Source organism: Scyliorhinus torazame, chromosome 17, assembly GCF_047496885.1.
Source record: "Scyliorhinus torazame isolate Kashiwa2021f chromosome 17, sScyTor2.1, whole genome shotgun sequence".
NCBI lineage: Eukaryota > Metazoa > Chordata > Chondrichthyes > Carcharhiniformes > Scyliorhinidae > Scyliorhinus > Scyliorhinus torazame.
In genome coordinates, this window is record NC_092723.1 from 100,099,693 (window position 1) to 100,123,230 (window position 23,538).

Sequence of the window (23,538 nt, forward strand, 5' to 3'; positions counted from 1 at the left end):
TAGTGACTGGATTTCTTCTCCGAATCCCCCCCAGATAATCACATGATGGATCCCAAACTCCGCTTCCAAAAATATGCTTTAAAATCTTCTCTCCTCATATTTTTCCTTAGCGGTTTGCTTTCAGAAATCTAGACCAGGTTTTCCAAATGATATTTTTAAACAAAGCTTTCACTCCACTTTTAACAGCAAATTCAGTCCAGGATTTCACATCAACCCCTTTAGGATGTCTTTGTCTCGACTGCAGTGCAAACTGCTCACAATTGCTTTAACTCTCGATTCCCAGACTGTAATAAAATGGCATCAGGCATTTGTTTTTCCTTTGTTATCCCACTTTAAATCTGGTTACTCAATTATTTATTTTAAACTCAGGACACTTGGTTTATTCTTCGTTGAATTCTTCTGATAAATACCTTGGTCTCTATTCGCTTAACTTCAGGTATCTTAAATATTCTTTCTGGCCCAATTCCGTGATTGTCTGGACTGTAACTTGTACTTTAGGAAGTCTGCTTCTTTGCAGCTCTCCTTTATTATATGTCTTTGTTCACCACAAAAGGTACAGGAGGTGCCCACACTCTGGATTCTTTCAAACATGATGCGAGGTTTTATTAAGAGATGTTGCTCGAACAATCTAAGGTGAAGAACTGCAAAGCCTGTGCAAACATTCTGCTGATGTCACTACATATCAGGTGACTCTTTACCAGCAGCGATATATTCTTTGAAGCATAACACCATCCTGTCCAGTCTTTCTTCTGGCAGAGTTGACAAATGTTCACCCCCAGAGATCCTATCTCCAATTGGCCACAAATTCAGCTAAAACTAAACTCTACCTTACAAGGCCCCAGTTGCTAAGCAATACTGCATGCCTCTGCTTTATTTACCATTCACACCAGAGCCCTCATTAAACACAAGAGAAACACAATTGGAACTTAACTAACCCCACGCATAGATTTCTGACTATAGGTTTTCTACGAACAGAAATATTAAATTAAACACACTTAAAACTATACATTATTTCTAATGTTTACCAATACAGGCATAAATCCCTTAAAACGGTCTTTGTTTTCCACACAAAGTCTAAATTAATAACCCAAAATGAATTAAATGTGAAACAATTGATAGAAATTTAACCTGCAGGCTAGATTTGAAACTTAAAGAAAAACCTCTGCTAATACTTTATTACGAACAATGAAAGTGACAGCTATGTACATTCTTACACAATATTATAAACAGAATGTTAAATTATGCATTGCAGCAACGACACAATGAAAACTCATCCAGAGTTATTTATGGGGAGCTTGGGCTTGGCTATTCTCACCCAGCTTTTTATAAATTTATTAGTACGTGAACTGCACCGGCATCAGTGGAGTTCGGTGTCAATAGAGCCAATGATGTATAAGGGAGCTTAAATCCAATGTTCTAATCTTGCAGTAAACAACCAATATTCACTGTTTAACCTCAAGCATGGATAAAGATAGAAGGTTGGCCTAACAGTTGCAATTAATTGTGGAGCCCCGTCTCAATACCACCTGAAAGAGGAGCTTCCGGTGACGGCGGGTGGGAGGCGGCCGCAGAATGGTGAGCCCCCGCTCGGGAACGACAATTTCGGGGCTTTAAGCCCGGTCCCAGGGTCCGCGGAGGCGGCAGAAGAAGGGAGAAGGCATGGAGGAGGCACTAAGAAGACACAAGAGGAAAAAAAGAACAAAGAAAAATGTAGAGGGTGAGCAGAAAAACGGCCGGAAAAAAACCAGCTGCAGGTCCGTCGGGGCGTGGAAAGGTCACCGCGGGGTCACCAGGAAAAATGGAGGCTGGAGCACCAGGGAAGGCCGCACTGCTTACGGCTGAAGAAATAACCAAGGTGATGGCTGCGGAATTTGAAAAGCAGTTGGCGCAGATTGCGAAATGCATGGAGACGGTGAGGAAGGAGATGAGGGAGGTTTTGAGTGTGCTGGGGAAGGAGGCGGTTTCCCCGGTGAGGACGGAGGTGGCGAGCGCAGTGGCGGAGGTGCGAGAGCAAGAGGAGGCGCTGAAGGAAGTGGAGGAGACGTTATTGCAGCACGGTGATCAACTTGCCTCGATGGGGAAAGAGATGCGGAAGGTGACGGATACTAACAAGGATCTGCGAGGAATAATGGAAGACCTGGAAAATAGATCCAGGCGACAGAACTTGAGGATTGTGGGGCTGCCCAAAGGAGTTGAAGGACCGAAGCCGACTGAGTATTTTGCCGCGATGCTGGCAAAACTACTGGGGGAGGGGGAGGACCCCTCCCAATATGAACTGGATCGGGCTCATCGGTCGTGGAGGCCTGTACCAAAGGCGAGTGAGCCGCCAAGGGCAGTGACCTGTGCTTCCGTAAGTACAGGGTGAAGGAGAAGGTCCTGAGCTGGGCCAAGCAGAAGCGGGTGGTGCAGTGGGCTGGAGCTGGTATACATGTATACCAGGACTTTACGGTTAGCTGGCAAGGAGGCGGGCTGCCTTCAACCGGGTGAAGAGGGCATTGTACATTAGCAAGCTGCGGTGCGGCATTGTATATCCAGCGAAGCTGAGGGTGACTTACAAGCTCAGGGACTTGTAGTTTGGAACGGCGGAAGCAGCGGAGGAGTTTGCGAAAGCAGAAGGACTGTGGCAGAACTGACAAACTGAGGAATGGCCATGTGCCGATGTAACCTCATGACTGTATTTTCATCTTTTTTGTATCACTGCCCGCGGGTGTAGAGATTAAAGGAGCCAAGGTGGTATATATTTGGACGAGGGAAGGGACGGGACTTTCACTCGAAATGAGTTCTTTGGGGTGTAGGTGGATAGGCGGGGTTTGTGTGCTAAAAGGGGATCTTTGGGCTTTCCTGGGGCCGGGCACGTGGGAAAGGGACCCGGGCGGGGGCCTCCACGCTGGCCGGTGTGTGCCGGCTAGTGAACGGGAGTGAGGTGGGGGGAGGGGCTGCGGCCATCGGAGCCTGGCAGAACAGGATCCGAGTGGTCCAGCCGAGGTGGAAAGTTGGGGGAGGAAGGAACCGAGGGTAGGGGGAGGAGTTTTACAAGAGGCAGTGGACGGGAGGAGCTGGAGGCCTGGGGTGGGGGGGTGGGAGCTGTGTAAGATTAAGGGTGACTACGGGTAACCCCTGATTTATTTTTGTAATTTGTTTATGTAAACATGCGGGTTGAGGTTTGGGGGTTGGTGGGTAGATGGGATCGTTGTTGTTATTATGGGGACTGACATATCTTGCTGATTATTGTTTATTGTTGATGGATGTAAATGTGGGAGAAAATGTGAAAATGGAGGAGAATTTTTTTTAAATACCACCTGAAAGAGAGCACGGACACAATGTGCCTTCTAAAGCTCACTCCTGTTGTCTGGCTTATAACAAAAAAAAATGTAGACAATAAATAGGTGCCCAAAATGAGGCTGTCCATGTAGATTTGACATGTCTCAAAATGCCCGATATTTTTTTAAAATTGCACAAGTAATTTAATTCCAAATCAGGCCAAAATCTGATAAAGCCTTTTCAGTTAAAGTTACAGGATTGCAACATGTAATTCATGTGACTGTGAGTGAGCAAGATAACAGACACAAAAATAATTTAAATAGATGACTGTTAGTTTCCCATAAACAGAAATTGCACTCTGTCTCTGGGATATATGTTTGTAGCCACTGTGTTCTTTGCTCTGCATGGTAAACTATTTTCATCAAAACAAAGTCTTTCTAAACAGCTGATGGAAACAGGTTGGGCAATCAACATTACAGAAAGTCAAGACCTTCATAGTTTAAAAGGTCAAGAATATTGTAGAGATTCTGAATACTCCATTGTTTTGAATGTAGCACATAAAAGTTGACAGAAATCTACTTTTAACATGAAAAGACAATTATGCTTTTATACCTGCTCAGTTTTCAATTGAAATTATAAATATTTCAACAAATCACATAAACATTTATATCAAGTTATCAACAAATACAAAGAAGTAACGATCACATGGTCAAAATTCGGTATCTTGCAGTTCTTCACAGAGTTATAGCATAGAGCGTATTGCAATTTGTTGAGCAAAGACTTTGGAGGAAAATAATTAGTTATGCAATTATTTTTTTTAATGCGCGGTTCTAGACAGGCTGAAAAAAAAATCAGTGTATACCAGAAATTGTGTCAAACTGACATTCATTTCAGAACTAACGTAATGTTAAAAAAAGATGGATGTTCTTGTCAAACATTTTACAAAGACAAAAGCCAAAAATCACAATTCTATGATGCTCAGATAGAAATAGTAAGAAGTCTTACAACACCAGATAGAAATAGATTGAATGTATTTACTTTCTTAAAATGATATTGCTTCTCTTTACCAACACTACAAAGTCTAAAACAATGGAATACGATATAAACAGAATCATAGAAACAGAGCACAGGAGAATACCATTTGGTCTTTTAAGGAACATCTATGCAAGTGACAAGGAGCCATACAGTCAAATCCCACTTTTGGTTCTTGGTCTGTAATCTTCAAGTGCGCATCCCAGTACTTTTTGAAATGATACAAGGGTTTCTGCCTCTCTGATCTTTTCCGATAGTGAGTTCACAAATTAAATGTTATAACAATTGAAATAGGTTCCAAGACATCTGAACCAAATTAACACCCATTTTGCTTTTCAAAAAAATCCATCAAGATTGTTGTACATTACTTTTTTTGTGCGTCATCATTCCTGTCACACTCCTATATGGCACATAAATAGGATTTCCCAATATTAAGTCAGTTAGCATAGATCCCCAACTAAACCATTAGATGGAGCTTCAGTTCCTCACAACATATTTTGCCGGTTTAGAGCCTTACCAGTCAGACAATGCAACCAACCTCATTTTCTCTCTGCTTACATGGTCAAAATAAATCTATCAGTTGAGAAGTGGACTCAGGTTGATGGAGAGGTTGCCATGGAGAATGCAACCCAAAACAATTAGCTACCCAGCTTTGTTCAAATTCAAACTAGGCAGGTTGACTCCGATTGGGCAAGGCATTGCTCTGGGGAATGAACCAGGGAATGGCTGTTTGAAAGAAAGGAACATGTGCACACTTTGCACCTCTTTTATCTAAACAAAAGCATGCAGAATAAAACTGGTTTCTCGCTCAAAGCACTCTCGTCTCATGCAGTATAAATTGTTGTTCCTCTGATACAATTTTTTAATTTTGTGAGAGCTATCCTAATGACTGCAAAATGAAAAGTTTAGATACGTTTCTTTTAAAATATTTAGAGAGGAAGTACAAACATGACATTGAAGCATAATTACAATTTTAACTGCAATGTACATATCCATTTTTGAATATCCATTATTTATAAAGAAGTCTGATGTTGAAGTTCAGAACGCATCTGTTTCAATGTACAACAGTAGTGAAACATCACAAGAAGTTTCTCAGCGTAGTAATCAAACAAAATTTGACACCAAGCCACCAAAGGAGAAATTAGGACAGATGACAAAGAGTTTGGTCAGAGTATCTTTGATAGTATCTTTTAAGGAATATCTTAATGGAGGAAAGAGAAGTAGAGAGACAGAGAGGTGTTGGAAGGGAATTCCAACACTTAGGGCCTATGAAGCAGAAGGCACAGCCTATGATGGAGCAATGATAATTGGGAGTACACATAAGGTCACAATTCAGGGAATGCAGAGATGTCAGAGAACTGTGATGGTGGAGGTGTTATAGAGATAAGAAAGTGTTAAGCCATGGAGATATTTAATTACAAGGATACAAATTTTAAAATTGGGCCATTACCAGACGAGGAGCCAACAAAGGGACTTTGGCGAGGAGAGCACTGCAATCAAGTCCAGAAGTTACCATGGCATGGATGAGAGTTTCAGCAGAAGATAACCTCAGGCAGAGTTGATATTACGAGGTTGAATGGGTTGTCTTGGTGATGCAACAGATATGCAGTCAGAAGCTCATATTGGGTCAAAAACAACAGAGGATGTGAACAAACTGGTCTCGCCTCAGAGCTGTCATGGAGAGCGATGGAGTGGGCGGCTAGGAAGTGAAGTTTGCGGCAGTGACCTGAAGACAATGGCACCCCACAGAGATAAGTCATGTAGCGATTCTTTTGGAAATTTCCACAAGGTAGTATGAATGTTAGCTTTACCAGGTCTTTTGCCTGACATCAAAAGGACATGTTTCCAAAAAAGTAGAAATCTTGTCGTTCTATGAAGGAGTCCCTCAGCTTTGATTTCCTTTGAAAATAAAGGTACCTTAAAAATACACAACCTATTAGAAGCAATTAATTACTGAAAGCGCTTCCACATAGTGGTTTTCTTGAAACACCATGGGACAGATTTTCATCTTCCAATGAAGGCAGGAGTCGGAAAACCTGAAATTGCGTTTACTTTGACGGCAAAAACAAACTTCCTCTACCCTTACAACACCACGCTATTTCTATCTGGCATTTTCACGGGTCGGAAAGGCCTTAGGTGCACAATATCATGGTCACTGAATTTCCTTCCCCAAGCTATTTTCATGTGTTGGTGCAGGTTTCAGAAACAGCTCCTTGGGGAGTTGGTTGCTATTGCAGGAAGCCCGCGAAGGAATCTGAAGCATTCTGAAAGCTAAATGTTAAATATTTTGATATTTTAAGATGTCACTATAGATGTTGCATTGTAATATAGATGTGTTTTTTAATGCAGTGATTGATCATACGTTCTGTCTGACAAGGATGCGCTGACAATTATATTGACCACAATTATGCAAGTATTGACATGCATTACAGTACTTTTCCCAATAGAGAAAATGCCATAATACTTTCAAACTGTACAAAAATGTTCTGATTAACTCTCCTGTCATATTTTATGCTGAAATTTAAATGGCCAGATATATTTTACTTTCCAAGAAATTGTCTGACTGTTGCAGGTTAAAAAAAAAATCTAACCACCTGTCCTTTCAATTTCAGAGGGTCTGGAGCAGAAAGCTAATGTTTTGATAGCTGTGGCCACTGAATGCTTTGTTGAGTTCCAAATGTGACTGCAGTATGCAGCTCTGTTGACACAGCTGCTCAGGAAACAACCATTTTAAGAAGCTGAAATAACAATCTGCTTTTGATGTGGTTTCTGAATACATGTTTTTTGTTTGCACAATTACTGTCCACTTCACGGTATTCTTTTCCATACAACTAAAAGTTTTTTAAAAAATATCAATAAGAGAAGTTAGAATAAGAGTTTCATTCGATTGTTACAGGTTTAATTCTTTTCACCAGCACCCATGGTCCCAGAGGACTGCACGTAGTGGATATGGGTTAAATGGTTAAGGAGGATACATAGGGGCATGGAGAGGACATGGGGAAAGAAGGCTTAAGGGGCACAAGAACAATGTTGGACCTGGGCTGCTGTCCTGGAGGACTGACTCGGGCCTTCGAACCAGCCTGCCTCCTCATCCACCTTCCTCCCACACTGCATTGTGGCTTGTAAACTGCACAAGGACAGTTTTGAAAAAAATAAAATCCAGAGGAAAGTCAATCATGAGTGTGGTGCGCATTTTGGAAACCGCAAAAAGGCACAGCTCGCATCTTGAAAACCCAAAAGGAAAGTCCAGGCCCGATGTCTACATTCAACTGCTAATAATGGTTTGTAGGGTTTTACTACTTTTGTGATATCTGAGAGTTCTTTTGAAAAGCTTAAACAATCTACATCGCACAATTTCAAATATTTCCAGTACTTGCATTTTAATTACACTAGTTAAGGCATCAATCCAGTGTTGGCATTTAATAATTTCTAGCTTTTATGTAATTTGCTGTGATATATTAATTGCCTACACGGAACACACAACAGTACTCAAAAGATAATCAGAACGTTGTTATAAGTCCACTCTTGACAATGAAATCATGCCGTGTGACCAGCTCAAAGGATACTTTTTTAAATATGTAATACAAAGCAATTCAAAACATTTTAGCGAGCTACTTTGAAGTTGACCACTTTCAGGGTTAGCTATACTTGTGCTCAAACAAAAGGTAAAAGCATATAGTATGGTGACATAGCATTGTCAGGGCTATCATTTTGAAGATAACTACTCCTTTGTGGGATTGCAGAGCACAAGGTTCAGTTTGAAAATAGTTCCTCATTGTTAGTACTATCATGCATCAGACATTTGACAAAAGACTACATTAGAGTCAGTGAGTGTTGTGCTGAAATTAAAAGTGCTGTGCTGAAATTAAAAGTGCATTACTTTCAGATCAGCACGGTAGCATTGTGGCTAGCACAATTGCTTCACAGCTCCAGGGTCCCAGGTTCGATTCAGGCTTGGGTCACTGTCTGTGCGGAGTCTGCACATCCTCCCCCTGTGTGCATGGGTTTCCTCCGGGTGCTCCGGTTTCCTCCCACAGTCCAAAGATGTGCAGGTTAGGTGGTTTGGCCATGATAAATTGCACTTAGTGAACAAAGTTGCCCTTAGTGTTGGGTGGGGTTACTGGGTTATGGGGATAGGGTGGAGGTGTTGACCTTGGGTAGGGTGCTCTTCCCAAGAGCCGGTGCAGACTCGATGGGCCCAATGGCCTCCTTCTGCACTGTAAATTCTATGATAATCTATGATCATAAATTGTGCTATCAAAGGATTAGAAAAACAAATCAGAACTCTTGACCTAGGTCAACAGTTAAATTCTGAGGCCTGTTCTTTTTACATACGCTGGCCAATCAGCTGAATATTTGCGTTTTCTATTTTTATTTCAAGTCCCAACAGTCTATCTTCTATTAAAGTTAAACCTATTTACAGCAGCTATTAAGGTTTCTAAACTTTATAGGCAGCACGGTAGGATTGTGGATAGCAAAATTGCTTCACAGCTCCAGGGTCCGAGATTCGATTCCGGCTTGGGTCACTGTCTGTGCGGAGTCTGCACATCCTCCCCGTGTGTGCGTGGATTTCCTCCGGGTGCTCCGGTTTCCTCCCACAGTCCAAAGATGTGCAGGTTAGGTGGATTGGCCATGATAAATTGCCCTTGTGTCTGAAATTGCCCTTAATGTTGGGTGGGGTTACTGGATTATGGGGATAGGGTGGAGGTGTTGACCTTGGGTAGGGTGCTCTTTCCAAGAGCCGGTGCAGAACCGATGGGCTGAATGGCCTCCTTCTGCACTGTAAATTCTATGATAATCTATATTATTTTGCAAAGCTTATTCATGGTGGGGCTTCAGCATTTTGAATGAAATATTTAATTTGTATAGCTCGTCTCAAGTCTGCTCCCTCTCTTTGTCAAGTGCTTTCATGCCATTTCATTTTTAAGATGCAACCCCTAACCCCATGTTTTTTTTTTACAAAACTGCCTTTCTTATATTAAAAAAAGAACTCTGCTTTTTCCCAAACAGTGATCGGATTTTGAATTTTCTGTATGCCCACCCACTATCAGCTGCAAAACAGATCCTAACTGAACTATCCCAGTACTTTCTGCTAAATCATTCTAAATCAGTGTGGAGAAATTAGACTGGATTCTTTATTGTAAATGAATGCTAAAGCCAAACTCCTTCTGTATAAAATCCATAAAGAACACTATTTGGTTAGCAGATAAAAATCAGAGGAGGCCATTTTGGACACAGCTACCTCCCATACTGGAGCAATGTGCTCTGGACTCAGTTTCCTGCTGTTACATATAGCCTGTGATAAAAATAACACAACAGTGTAGAAATTAGTCTCAATACTACAGGGGCAGCACATTCCCCAAAGAATGAGAGCCTGCGTTTCCACAGAAATCAATCTTCGGGCTTTACTTGAATAACTTAGGGATGATCTGGCCCTGGACCTATTTTAGGCTACCGATCTTGCTGGTGGCAGCCCTCAGCTAGAGTGGGAAGTGGGGGAAAGAAAAGAGATGGTAAGAGGCATGTGGCAGTGTTGTAACACCCTTGGAGTTTGGAGAGTAGTAGGCCATGCCTGGCTCCTCAGGCATGTGTCTTTTCCTCCCCAAAAGAAACAAAAACTTACCCTTGACTGACAGTTGCAGGCATATGCTGTAGAATCCAACGGTGATCACACAGTTCCTTAATGGGTCATAGGTCCCTAATTTACATGATTAAAGGGTCTTAAATGATCTTTGGCTTTCCCCACTAGAACAGTGAGCCTCAGCCAGCATTTGTAGCCCTCTTGCAATTGATAAAAACGTTTCAAGGGGTTCAGCCAAAATAACCAGACAATGTGTGGGAAAAAATGATTCGCGTGATAATTTGAAAAGCAAGCTAATAGATGATTTGGACATTCTGAATTCTCCCCCAGTGTACCCGAACAGGAGCCTGAGTGTGACGGCTAGGGGATTTTCACAGTAATTTCATTGCAGTGTTAATGTAAGCCTATTTGTAACACTAATAAAGATTATAAACCACATCAGAGTCAGGAAAAGCATTTACCAGGTTGATTTTTCAATTGGGGGTGCCTTTCAATGAGCGCGGCTCAGATCTGGAGACTGATTGTACACGTTTTGTTTAAAGTACAGAGTGAGAGATGGAAAAAGAGAAAGCAAATGCATGCAAGACTGCAGTGGCAGTTGGCATTAACATGCACTGCACAGAGACAGACCTAGGGAGGGGAGGGAAAGGCAAGGAGATAACAAACAGCACCTGCCAAAAAGCGGCGGAGTGCCCGTGGGGGGCGGCAGGGAGAGTGCCTGCGGCAGACACAGCAATAGGGGTTCAAAGCAGCAAACAGGGGAGCAATGAGTGTTAGTTCCACTCCTCTGTTCTTCCTCCAGAACTGCCTTAAAAACTTGCTGGGCTAAGTCTAAATAAATTCTAACTCCGCATTGAGCGAAAAGGTTCTCTTCATATTCTGATTCTTTTGCCAATCACCTTAAATCTCTGTCCTTCGGTTATTGGCTGTTCAGCAACTTCTTTTTCACCTATCTATTAGGGCGGCACAGTGGTTAGCTCCACAGCTTCACAGCGCCGGGGTTCAACTCCAGCCTTGCGTGTCTATGCGGAGTTTATACGTTCTCCCGTGTCTGCACGAGTTTCCTCCCACAACCCAAACATATGCAGGTTAGGTGGATTGGCCATTCTAATTTAAAAAAAAAAAAATTTAGAGTACCCAATTGTGATTATTTCTTTTCCAATTAAGGGGCAATTTAGCATGGCCAATCCACCTAACCTGCACATCTTTGGGTTGTGGGAGTGAAACTCACGCAGACATGGGGAGAATGTGCAAACTCCACACGGACGGTGACCCAGGGCCAAGATGCGAACCCGGCTCCTCAGAGCCGCAGTCCCAGTGCTAATCACTGCGCCAATGCCACCCCTCGGCCATGCTAAATTGCCCTTTAGTGTCCAGGGGTGTACAGTTTAGGTGGAGCTACTGGGATAGGATGTGGGCCTGGTTGGGGTGCTCTTTCAGAGGGTCGATACAGATCTGATGGGCCGAATGGCCTCCTTCTGCATTCTAGGGATTCCGTAATATCTAAGCCTTTCATGATTTTCAACACTTTTAAATCTCCTCTTTGTCTTCACTGATCCAAGGAGAACCATCTCTGCTTCTCCAGTCTTTCCATGTTACTGTGTGCCTCATTCCTCAAATCATTTTTGTACATCTCATCTGTACCCTACCCAAAGACTTCACATCCTATTTATCGTCATTAAAATGGTTACAGCACAGGCCATTCAGCCCGTTGTGTCTGTGCCAGCTCTCAAAGAGCAACTCACCTAGTCCCACATCTTTGCCTTTTCCCCATGGCTCAGCATTTTTTCTCTTCAGATCATTATCCAATTCTCTTCTGAAAGCCACAACTGGCCCTCTCTCCACCACCCACACAGTTTGTGCATTCCAGATCCTAACCACTTGCCACTTAAAAATAAGTTGCGTTCTCATGTTCTTTGGCCAAACACCATATATTGGTGACTTCTGGTTATTGACCTTTCTGTCAATAAGAAGTTTCTCTTCATCTGCTCAGTCCAGACGATTCTTTTGAAAACCTCTTGCAAATTTCTTCTTCATCTTCTCTGCTCTCAGGGGAACATTCCCAATTTCGGCAATCTAGCCATATAATTTAAGTCTCTAATCCCTGGAACATCTCTCATAAATGTGTTTTTGAATCAAGAATCAATGTAAAAACTATATGAATTCTGAACATTGTGAAGCTCTGCAGTTATCATTCATTTTCTAGATAATGGGCCACTTCGTGCATCTTCTGGTCTTCTCCATTTATTCATTTTTTTCCCTTTAATTGTTTTTACAAAATGTGATATTCTCCCTTCTCAACTGCATTGAACTTCTGAAGTCTTCAGTTCTGTGTGCAAGCTAATTTGTCTCTTCAAACTGACTTGTCTTCAGAAGGTGATCGGCCCAGAATTCAAAGGACTGGGGAGGGTCCTTCTTTTGCCAGAACTGAAAGGACTTGTAAAGAATGGGTACCACAATTTGATCCAGATACACTAGAGTTGGACAGGATTTCAGATACACTTTCTGCTTAAACGTTTTCTCCACATTCAGTTTTTCATTCTCAACTATTCTCTGCATGTACTGAGAGAGACCATATTCCGCAAGAGGATTTTCTGATATGTGCATCTGTGGCATCTGTCCTTCCAGGTTTGGTTCTGCAATTGTATCGGCATGCTCTACCGCCATGTTTGTTGTCCGTTTCTTTCAATACCTTCACGAAAGTCTTCACTTCCTTCCAAATGAGCAGTGCACAGGCTTGGACACAATAATCCAGTTGAGGCTGAACCAGTGTTTTATAAAGGTTCACATAACCTCATTGTACTCTTCGCCTTTATTTATAAAACCCAGAATCCCATGAAGCTTATTAACTGATTTCTCAACCTGCCCTACCACCTTCAGCACTCCGGTCACTCTGCTCCTACACCTGCTTTGGAATTGCCACCTTGATGTTGCCTCTCCCTTGCAAAATGCATCACTTCACATTTCTCTGCGCATTTCACTCACCTCTGTCCTCTTGAAGTCTATCAGTGTCCTCCTCATGGTTCACAATAGTTCCAAGTTTTGGGTCATGTGCAAACTTTGAAATTGTGTCCTGCCGACCCAAGTCCAGTCCCCATAGGAACAAGAGTAGGCTATTCAGCCTTGGTGTGTTCCTTCATTCCATCAAATCATGGCTAATCAGTATTTCAACTCAGTTTAGCAGCTGTTCATCCATCTGCTCTGGCACTCATACCCAACAAAAATCTATTGAAAGTTCCTATTGACTCAGCATGCAGCCTTTTGGAGGAGAAGGGTGAATGAAGCAACTTTCTAAGGACACTGGAAGACTTGCCCTGGCATGGCAGGGAGAAGAGAGCCTGCAGAAAAGCTGGAGACGGTTTGGAACTTAATCTGGTTACGGCACCCTGGGGTAGAATGTGGTCAATTCCAGTCCCCTTGACTGAAGTCGCAACACAATTGAAATTAATTATAAATTCCGAGAAAATATCATCAGGATCTCAAGACTTCGCTGCATATTCAGAAACTGCAAACAAGAAACCTTTTTGGAGCAAAAGAGAGAGGATCTCGGCATCCAGGGGGTTCTGTTTCCTTCCTGATATCTCTGAAAACATCCCACCTAGTAGGACCCAATCACGGTCTGTCGCTGGGCAGAATAGAGTCTTTGGCCAATCCATTAGCTACCAGCCAACCAATCGAACCAAATCCTCCGATCTCTTGGGTGCCAGAATGTCCCCGAGTTCTTCTGTTCAAAATCGAAATCTTCATAGCAGTGTACTATTTTGCAACCTTTGAGTTCCTAACTTCTTCTGCTCGACTTAAAGGTATATGTCAATTAAACATCCATAGATCAAAAAGGTCATAAGACCATACGACATAGGAGCAGATTTAGGCCATTCGGCCCAGCGAGTCTGCTCCGCCATTCAATCATGGCTTATATGTTTCTCATCCCCATTTTCCTGCCTTCTCCCGTTAACCTCTGATCCCCTTATTAATCAAGACCCTATCTATCTCTGTCTTAAAGACACTCAATGACATGGCCTCCACAGCCTTCTGGGGCTGCATGGTTGCACAGTAGTTAGCACTGTTGCCTCACAGCTCCAGGGTACCAGGTTTAATCCTTGGATGACTGTGTGGAGTTTGCACTTTCTCCCCATGTCTGCGAGGGTTTCCTCCGAGTGCTCCAGTTTCCTCCCACAGTCCAAAGCTGTGCAGGTTAGGTGGATTGGCCATGCTAAATTTTCCCTTAGTTTCCAAAAGATTGGGTGGGATTACTGGGATAGGGTGGAGGCGTAGGGTGCTCTTTCCAAGGGCCGGTGCAGACCCGATGGGCCAAATGGTCTCCTTCTGCACTGTAACTTCTATGATTTTATGATTCTGCGGCAATGAGTTCCACAAATTCACCACCCTCTGGCTGAAGAAATTCCTCCTCATCTCCGATTTCAGAGATCATCCCTTCAGTCTTGAGCTGTGTCCTCGGGTTCTAGTTTCACCGACTAGTGGAAACATCCTCTACAGTTTCACTCCATCTAGGCATCTCAGTATTCTGTAAGCTTAAATGAGATCTTCCCCTCATCCTTCTAAACTCCATCGAGTACAGACCCAGAGTCCTCAACTACAGAGTCCTTCATTTCGGGGATCATTCTTGTGAACATCCTCTGGACTGTCTCCAAGGCAAACACATCCTTCCTTAGACACGGGGCCCAAAACTGCCCACAATATTCCAAAAGGGGTCTGACCAGAGCCTTATACAACCTCAACAGTGCATCCCAGCTCTTGCATTCTAGCCCTCTCGATATGAATGCTAACATTGCATTTGCCTTCCTAACTGCCAACTGAACCTGCTTGTTAGCCTGAAGAGAATCCTGAACTAGGGCTCCCAAGTCCCTTTGTTCTTCTGATTTCTGAAGTCTTTCCCCATTTAGAAAATAGTCTATGCCTATTCTTCCTCCCAAAATGCATAACCTCACACTTCTCCACAGTATATTCCATCTGCCACTTCTTTTCTCACTCTCCTAGCCTGTCCAGATCCTTCTGCAGCCTCTTTGCGTCCTCAACTCAACCTGTCCCTCTACATAGCTTTGCACCATCTACAAACGTAGCAACAAAAACCACAGTTCCCACTTACAGATCATTAATGTATATTTGTGAATAGCTGTGGTCGCAATACTGACGCCTGCAGAACACCACTATCTAACGGCTGCCATCCTGAAAAGAAGCCCTTTAACCCCACTCTCCGCTTTCTGCCAGTCAGTAAATCCTCTATCCACGCCAGTATCTTGCCGCTAATAATAGACAGAAAAATGTATTTTTTATTTGTTTACGGGATGTGGATGTTATTTGCTGTTACAGGATGTTATTTGCTTACTGGATTCAGCCAGCATTTATTGCCCATCCCTAGTTGTCCTTCAAAAGGTGGTGGGCGAGTTGTCTTCTTGAACCGCTGCAATCCTTGAGGTGAAGATACATGATAACGACAAAGAAATGGGAAATAAGGGGATCAACAGGAAGGTCCTTACAATCTTCAAGGCTATATAACTACTGGGTGTACAGCATAAAGTAGAAACATGTCAATATGTTGGTTGTGTTAGTTAGATTTCCCGGCGTTGTAGGGTATCTTCAATGGGAAATCCCATTGACAAGAGGCAGGAATAGCTCATGTCATCGAGAAACACGTGGCTCAGAGACAAGAGAATCCAGCCCTTAGTGTATTGATTGCCTGTTAAGTCATGTTTAGTCCGTGTTGATTTTATTTGGTTCATTTCAGTGAAAGCCTGAAGCATGAAATTGTGTCCTGCGATTCTGTGTCAATCATGGGAATGTTTTTTTAAACATTCATTTGTGGGTTACGTGCATCACTGACAAAACTAGCATTTAATTCCAAACGCTACTCGTTCTTCAGGAGGTGAATGACTGAATTGGAGGTTTCTGACTTTGAGTGATGACTTGTACTCCATGGAGCGCAGCTCACAGCACTTAGTCCTGGCTCACAAGTGAAGCACGCCTGCATGAAGTGAGGCATGAAACCAAACTCTTAGAACCATGGGTTACTCCTTCAGAACAGAAAGGAGTTTGGGGAGAGAAAAATAAAATAAAGGAAATCCTGATTAAGAGGAAAGATGAACAAAAAGGAGTATTTACCTCATCTTCTTTCCATTCGGAGAAGTCAATCTTAAAAGAAGGAAGTGAGAACTGCTGGCTCACCCCTCGTTTGTAATGGATGGTCTCGGAATGCATGTAAGGATGCTTTGATGTATATCTAAAACAAACATAAAAGCAGTTATAAAAACATAATAACAGCTTTCTCCTACCTAATAACCCAAAAATATAAACATCCAGTGTTATCACTGAATAACTTCAAACTGTATACTGAAATTTTCAGCATCAGCAATCTTCCATGTTTGTGCTAAGCAGCACTGAATTTAAAAAGGTAGCATTCAGCTCAACAGGAGTTTCTGCTGGTGAGTATTCCTTCTATCCCCAGATAGCAACTGAGATATATCCCAGTTTGAAAAGCACAATGCCAGATGGACACAGCTGTGTACTGTCAGGACACAGCTGTGTACTGTAAGTACAGAGTATCCCTGAGCTGGGATCTCTGACAGGGACATCCAAACCCCCAAAGAATATAAATTTGCAGCATATTTTTAAGGGGCTACTTACTGACATTAGATATGTAGCTTTCTGCAAATAGATACGATTCAAAATGAATAGTCACAAAAAACAGAAAAAAAACTGTAAAAGATGATCATAAAACTTTCATAGAACCCCTACAGTGCAGGAGGAGGTCATTCAGCCCTTGGAAAGAGCACCCTACTAAAGCCCACGCCTCCACCCTACCCCGGTAACCCAGTAACCCCACCTAACCTTTTGGAACCGAGTGGCAATTTAGCATGGCCAATCCACCTAACCTGCACACCTTTGGACTGTGAGAGGAAACAGGAGCACCCGAGGAAACCCACACAGACACGGGGAGAAAGTGCCAACTCCACACACAGTCACCCGAGGCCGGAATTAAACTCTGGTCCTTGGAGCTGTGAGGCAGCAGTGCTAACCACTGTGCTACCGTGCTTGACCTTAAAATGATTTTATTTTGGGGAATAATTTCCATAAAAACAAGTAATTCAGTATTTATTTAAATCCCAGAGACGCAACAAGCTTGAGCTCAGATGAGCGTTGCCATAAAGTGAGCTGCCAATATGTAATTGTTATTGCAATTATTGCATTTCTGTAGCTCCTTTCTCAACCATTAGGACAGCCCATAGCACTTCACAGCTAATCAAGTATTTTTGAAGTGCAATCATTGTTGTAATGTCGGTCAAATAAGTTTTCCATTTTGGATAATGGTGAGGTTAATGGTTCTTCAGAGGAGTCCAGACAGAGCCAAGCTGTGGCACCCTGGCTAGCTCAGCTGCACAGAAAGGGAGGAAGAAGAGTGGAAGAGCAATAGCAATAGGAAATCCAATTGTCATGGGATCAAACAAACATGACTCCAGGATAGTGTGTTGTCTCCCCAGTGCCAGGGTCAAGGGTGTCACCAAGCGGCTACAGGACATTCTTCTGGGGGATGGTCATCAGCCGGAGATCAGGTCTATATTGGTTCCAACAAAATAGGTAGGAAAGAGGTTCAGGTCCTGAAAACATACTTTAGGGAATTATGAAGGAAATTTAAATGCAGGACCTCGAGCGCAGTAACCTCAGAATTACTCTCAGTGTCACGTGCGAGTGAACATAGGAATAGGAGGATTGATCGCATGGCTGGAGAACAGGTACAGGAGGGAGGCCATCAGATTTCTCAGGCACTCGGACCAGTTCTGGGGCAGATGCAACCTGTACAAGAAACAAGATGGACAGGTTACACCTTTACAGAAACGGGACTAATATCCTCACAGGGAGGTTTGCTCGTGCTATTGTGGCGGGCCGGGGCGGGGGGGGGGGGGGGGGGGGGGGGGGGGCGGGCTTGAGCTTAAATTGGAAGGAAGTAAAGCTGGTAACAAGTAGAAAAGTAGCCAGTCAAATTAGAAGACAGGAAAAAGGTTAGCATTGTCTAGGCTCAGAATGCAGAATGTTAAAAAGCCAAAGTTAACGGCACACTCTCCGAATGCACGTCCCATTTACAACAAGGTAGATGATTTAAAAGCTCAAATAGGGGATCTCATTGCCACATAGCTACAGGGTGAACAAGACTCAGAACTGAATATTCAAAAGTTATTCAACATTTAGGAAGGACAAGGAAAAAGGGAAAGGAGGTGGTGTTGCGCTGATAATAAGGGATGGGAACAGAGGATTTCAGATCAGAATTTGTGGAATTTGTTTCAGTGGAGCTGAGAAACAGCAAGGGGCAGCAAACATTGGTAAGAATTGTTTAGAGGCCATCAAACAGGAGTGATAATGTGGTGCATGGTATTAATCAGGAGATTAGAGAAGCATGCAGCATGGGTAATACAGTAATAATGGGTGATTCCAATCTGCATATAGACTGCGTAAACCTAATGAACACTAATGCTGTGGACTCTTAGAGGACGAGTTTCTGGAGTATGTTAGAGATTGTTTCCTAGAACAGTATGTTGAGAAACTGACTAGAGAACAGGCTATTTCAGATCTAGTATCATGTAACGGTCAATAATCAATAATCCTGTTGGAAAAGAATCTTCAGGGATGAGTGGCAATAATATGATAGAATTTTACATGATGTTTGAAAGTGAGGTAGTTTAATCTGAAGCCAGGGCGTTACATCTGATAAAGGGAAATATGAATGTATGAGGGGCAAATTGACTGAAGTGGATTGGGAAAATACATTAAAGAATGTGATGGTACATAGGTAATGGACATAGGTAAAGGTCATTAAAGAATTATTACATAGTTTACAGCAATTATGCATTCCTTCAAGGCACAAAAAACCAAAGAGAAAAGTTAGTCAACTATGGCTAACAAAGTTCGGGATTGCATAAGATTAGAAGGCCTATAAAGTTGCCGAAAACAGTAATAAACCTGAGGATTGGTCACATCTTGGAATACAGTAAAGGAGGACCAAGAAACTGATATAGGGAGAATAGGATATAAATGTAAATTAGCAAAAAAGAACAATCTACAAACGCTGCTGTAACTATGTAAAAAGGAAACGTTTGGTTAAGATCATGTGCAGGGGACTTCCAGGTGCGGCGATGACCAGCTAAGTCGCACGTTTCGGCAGCTCCTGGTGGAAAGGACTTTTGGGCTCTTAATAGGAGCCCCAACGGCAATTGTAACGGCTAAAAACACTGTGCGGTAAACCAGAAGGGAATCCCCCCTGGACACGGATGGAAAAAGGAGAGGAAAGTGGCCGGATTGCGGTGGATCCTCTAGAGCAGCGGCAAGGAAGGCAAGCACAAAGCAAGATGGCGTCGGAAGGAGGCAGTTTAATATGGGGCCCTGACCAACAAGAGTTCCTGCGGCGTTGCGTGGAAGAACTTAAAAAGGAGATGAAGAAGGAGCTGTTGGCCCCGATATTACAGGCGATTGAAGGGCTAAAGGAGGAGCAAAAGACCCAGGAGCAGGAGCTTCGGGTTGTGAAGGCAAAGGCTGCTGAGAATGAGGACGACATACAGGGCCTGGTGGTGAAGACAGAGATGCACGAGGCACAACACAAAAGGTGTGCAGAAAGGCTGGAGGTGCTAGAGAATAATGCGAGGAGGAGGAATTTAAGGGTTCTTGGTCTTCCCGAAGGTGCAGAAGGGGCGGACGTCGGGGCATATGTGAGCACGATGCTGCACTCGTTAATGGGATCGGAGGCCCCGACGGGCCCGTTGGAGGTGGAGGGAGCCTATCGAGTTATGGCGCGAAGACCGAGGTCTGGAGAAATTCCTCGAGCCATAGTGGTGAGATTTCTCCGATATAAGGACAGAGAGATGGTCCTCAGATGGGCAAAGAAAACCCGGAGCAGTAGGTGGGAGAACGCGGTGATCCGCGTATATCAAGATTGGAGTGCGGAGGTGGCGAGATGGAGGGCAAGCTTTAATCGGGCCAAGGCGGTGCTGCACAAAAGGAAGGTTAAATTTGGAATGCTGCAGCCGGCAAGACTGTGGGTCACACATCAAGGGAAACACCACTACTTTGAAACGGCAGAAGAGGCGTGGACATTTATTGTCGAAGAGAAACTGGAATAAGCAGGCTAGAAAAAGAACGTTTGGGACAAAGTGGTGGGGCGAATATGTGGGGTGAAGAGGGGGGGAAAAGGGGGAAGAGATGATTTCCCCAGTTGTTAATCCTGCGACCCTGTAACTTTTCTCTCTTCCCCATGTCGTGGGGGAGGGGGGGAGCGAGGATGAGGAGCTGGGGGCGCCGGCCATTGGGGGCGGGGCCAAATGGGAAGCGCGGGCTTTGTTCCCGCGCTATGGTAATCATGACGGGAATAGGGAAGCAGGAAGGAGGGGGCCTCGCACAGTGGGAGCCGAGGTCATGGGGGGAAGCCGAGGTCGGCTAGAGTTTGCTGACTTCTGGGAGCAACATGGGGTGTGCAATTACGCTAGTGAGGGATCTAGGGGGGGGGTTAACTGGGTTGCTGCTGCTGGGGAGAAGGGGGAGCTGATATGGGGTGGGGTGGTCGGGGCGGGAGGGCGCCGTTGGGGGGGGATACGGCTACGTGGGAACCAGGTGAGGAGCTGGATTGAAAAAGGAGATGGCTAGTCGACAAGGGGGGGGGGGGGGGGTAAAGAGCCCCCCAACCCGGCTGATCACGTGGAATGTGAGAGAGCTGAACGGGCCGATAAAGAGGGCACGGGTACTCGCACACCTAAAGAAACTTAAGGCAGATGTGGTTATGCTGCAGGAGACGCATCTGAAACTGATAGACCAGGTCAGACTACGCAAAGGATGGGTGGGGCAGGTGTTTCATTCGGGGCTAGACGCAAAAAACAGGGGGGTGGCTATACTAGTGGGGAAGCGGGTAATGTTTGAGGCAAAGACCATAGTGGCGGATAGTGGGGGCAGATACGTGATGGTGAGTGGCAAATTGCAAGGGAAGGCGGTGGTCTTAGTGAACGTATATGCCCCGAACTGGGATGATGCCAACTTTATGAGGCGTATGTTAGGACGTATCCCGGACCTAGAGGTGGGGAAGTTGGTAATGGGTGGAGATTTTAATACGGTGCTGGACCCAGGGCTGGACAGATCGAGGTCCAGGACCGGAAGGAGGCCGGCTGCAGCTCGGGTGCTTAAGGACTTTATGGAGCAGATGGGAGGAGTAGACCCCTGGAGATTTAGTTGACCTAGGAGTAAGGAGTTTTCGTTTTTCTCCTATGTCCACAAAGTTTATTCACGGATAGGCTTTTTTGTTTTGGGAAGGGCACTGATCCCGAAGGTGACGGGGACGGAGTACACGGCTATAGCTATTTCGGATCACGCTATACATTGGGTGGACCTGGAGATAGGGGAGGAAAAAGAACAGCGTCCACCCTGGAGAATGGACATGGAATTATTGGCAGATGAGGGGGTGTGTTTAAGGGTGAGGGGGTGTATTGAAAGGTACTTGGAACTCAATGATAATGGGGAGGTCCAGGTGGGAGTGGTCTGGGAGGCGCTGAAGGCAGTGGTTAGAGGGGAGCTGATATCTATTAGGGCACATAAAGGAAAGCAGGAGGGTAGGGAAAGGGAGCGGTTGTTGAAAGAACTTCTGAGGGTGGACAGACAATATGCGGAGGCACCGGAGGAGGGACTGTACAGGGAAAGGCAAAGGCTACATGTAGAATTTGACTTGTTGACTACGGTTAATGCAGAGGCACAATGGAGGAAGGCACAGGGTGTACAGTACGAATATGGGGAGAAGGCGGGCAGGTTGCTGGCCCACCAACTGAGGAAAAGGGGAGCAGCGAGGGAGATGGGGGGGTGAGAGATGAGGAGGGAGAGATGGAGCGGGGAGCGGAGAGAGTGAATGGAGTGTTCAAGGCATTTTATGAAAGATTATATGAAGCTCAGCCCTCGGGTGGGAAGGAGAGAATGATGTGCTTTCTGGATCAGCTGGAATTTCCTAAGGTGGAGGAGCAGGAGAGGGGGGGACTGGGAGCACAGATTGAGACGGAGGAAGTAGTGAAAGGGATTGGGAGCATGCAAGCGGGGAAGGCCCCGGGACCAGACGGATTCCCAGTTGAATTCTATCGGAAATATACGGACTTGCTGGCCCCGCTACTGATGAGAACCTTTAATGAGGCGAGGGAAAGGAGGCAGCTGCTCCCGACTATGTCAGAGGCAATGATATCGCTCCTCCTAAAGAAGGAAAAAGACCCGCTGCAATGCAGGTCCTATAGGCCTATTTCCCTCCTGAATGTGGACGCTAAGATTCTGGCCAAGGTAATGGCAACGAGGATAGAGGATTGTGTCCCGGGGGTGGTTCATGAGGACCAAACTGGGTTTGTGAAGGGGAGACAGCTGAATACAAATATACGGAGGCTGCTAGGGGTAATGATGATGCCCCCACCAGAGGGGGAAGCGGAGATAGTGGTGGCGATGGATGCCGAGAAAGCATTTGATAGAGTGGAGTGGGATTATTTGTGGGAGGTGCTGAGGAGATTTGGCTTTGGAGATGGGTATATCAGATGGGTACAGTTGCTGTATAGGGCCCCGATGGCGAGCGTGGTCACGAATGGACGGGGGTCTGATTATTTTCGGCTCCATAGAGGGACGAGGCAGGGATGTCCTCTGTCCCCGTTATTGTTTGCACTGGCGATTGAGCCCCTGGCCATAGCATTGAGGGGTTCCAGGAAGTGGAGGGGAGTACTCAGGGGAGGAGAAGAACACCGGGTATCTCTGTATGCGGATGATTTGTTGCTATATGTGGCGGACCCGGCGGAGGGTATGCCAGAGATAATGCGGATACTTGGGGAGTTTGGGGATTTTTCAGGGTATAAATTGAACATGGGGAAAAGTGAGTTGGTTGTGGTGCATCCAGGGGAGCAGAGCAGAGAAATAGAGGATTTACCGTTGAGGAAGGTAACAAGGGACTTTCGGTACTTGGGGATCCAGATAGCCAAGAATTGGGGTACATTACATAGGCTTAATTTAACGCGGTTGGTGGAACAGATGGAGGAGGACTTTAAGAGATGGGACATGGTGTCCCTGTCACTGGCAGGTAGGGTGCAGGCGGTTAAAATGGTGGTCCTCCCGAGATTCCTTTTTGTGTTTCAGTGCCTCCCGGTGGTGGTCACGAAGGCTTTTTTCAAAAGAATCGAGAAGAGTATTATGAGTTTTGTGGGGGTTGGGAAGACCCCGAGAGTGAGGAGGGGATTTTTGCAGCGCAGTAGGGACATGGGGGGGCTGGCACTACCGAGCCTAAGTGAGTACTACTGGGCCGCCAATATTTCAATGGTGCGTAAGTGGATGGGAGAAGAGGAGGGAGCGGCGTGGAAGAGATTGGAGAGGGCGTCCTGCAGGGGGACTAGCCTACAAGGTATGGTGACGGCACCGTTGCCGTTCTCACCGAAGAAATACACCACAAGCCCGGTGGTGGTGGCTACATTGAAAATTTGGGGGCAGTGGAGACGGCATAGGGGAAAGACGGGCGCCTCGGTGCGGTCCCCGATAAGAAATAACCATAGGTTTGTTCCGGGGGAATGGATGGGGGATTTGGAGCATGGCAAAGAGCAGGGGTAGCACAATTGAGAGATCTGTTCGTAGATGGGACGTTTGCGAGTCTGGGAGCGCTGACGGAAAAA

General features: G+C 44.8%; 1 protein-coding gene across 2 annotated transcripts in view; it reads right to left on the minus strand.

Moving 5' to 3' along the window:
* LOC140394017 (E3 ubiquitin-protein ligase MGRN1-like) overlaps positions 1–23,538 on the minus strand; it is a 247,376-nt gene that overhangs the window by 141,693 nt on the left and 82,145 nt on the right. For both annotated transcript variants that reach the window (XM_072480789.1, XM_072480788.1), the window contains exon 5: positions 15,995–16,112. In XM_072480789.1, the coding sequence (XP_072336890.1) occupies positions 15,995–16,112 (118 nt within the window). The remainder of the gene's footprint in view (positions 1–15,994; positions 16,113–23,538) is intronic.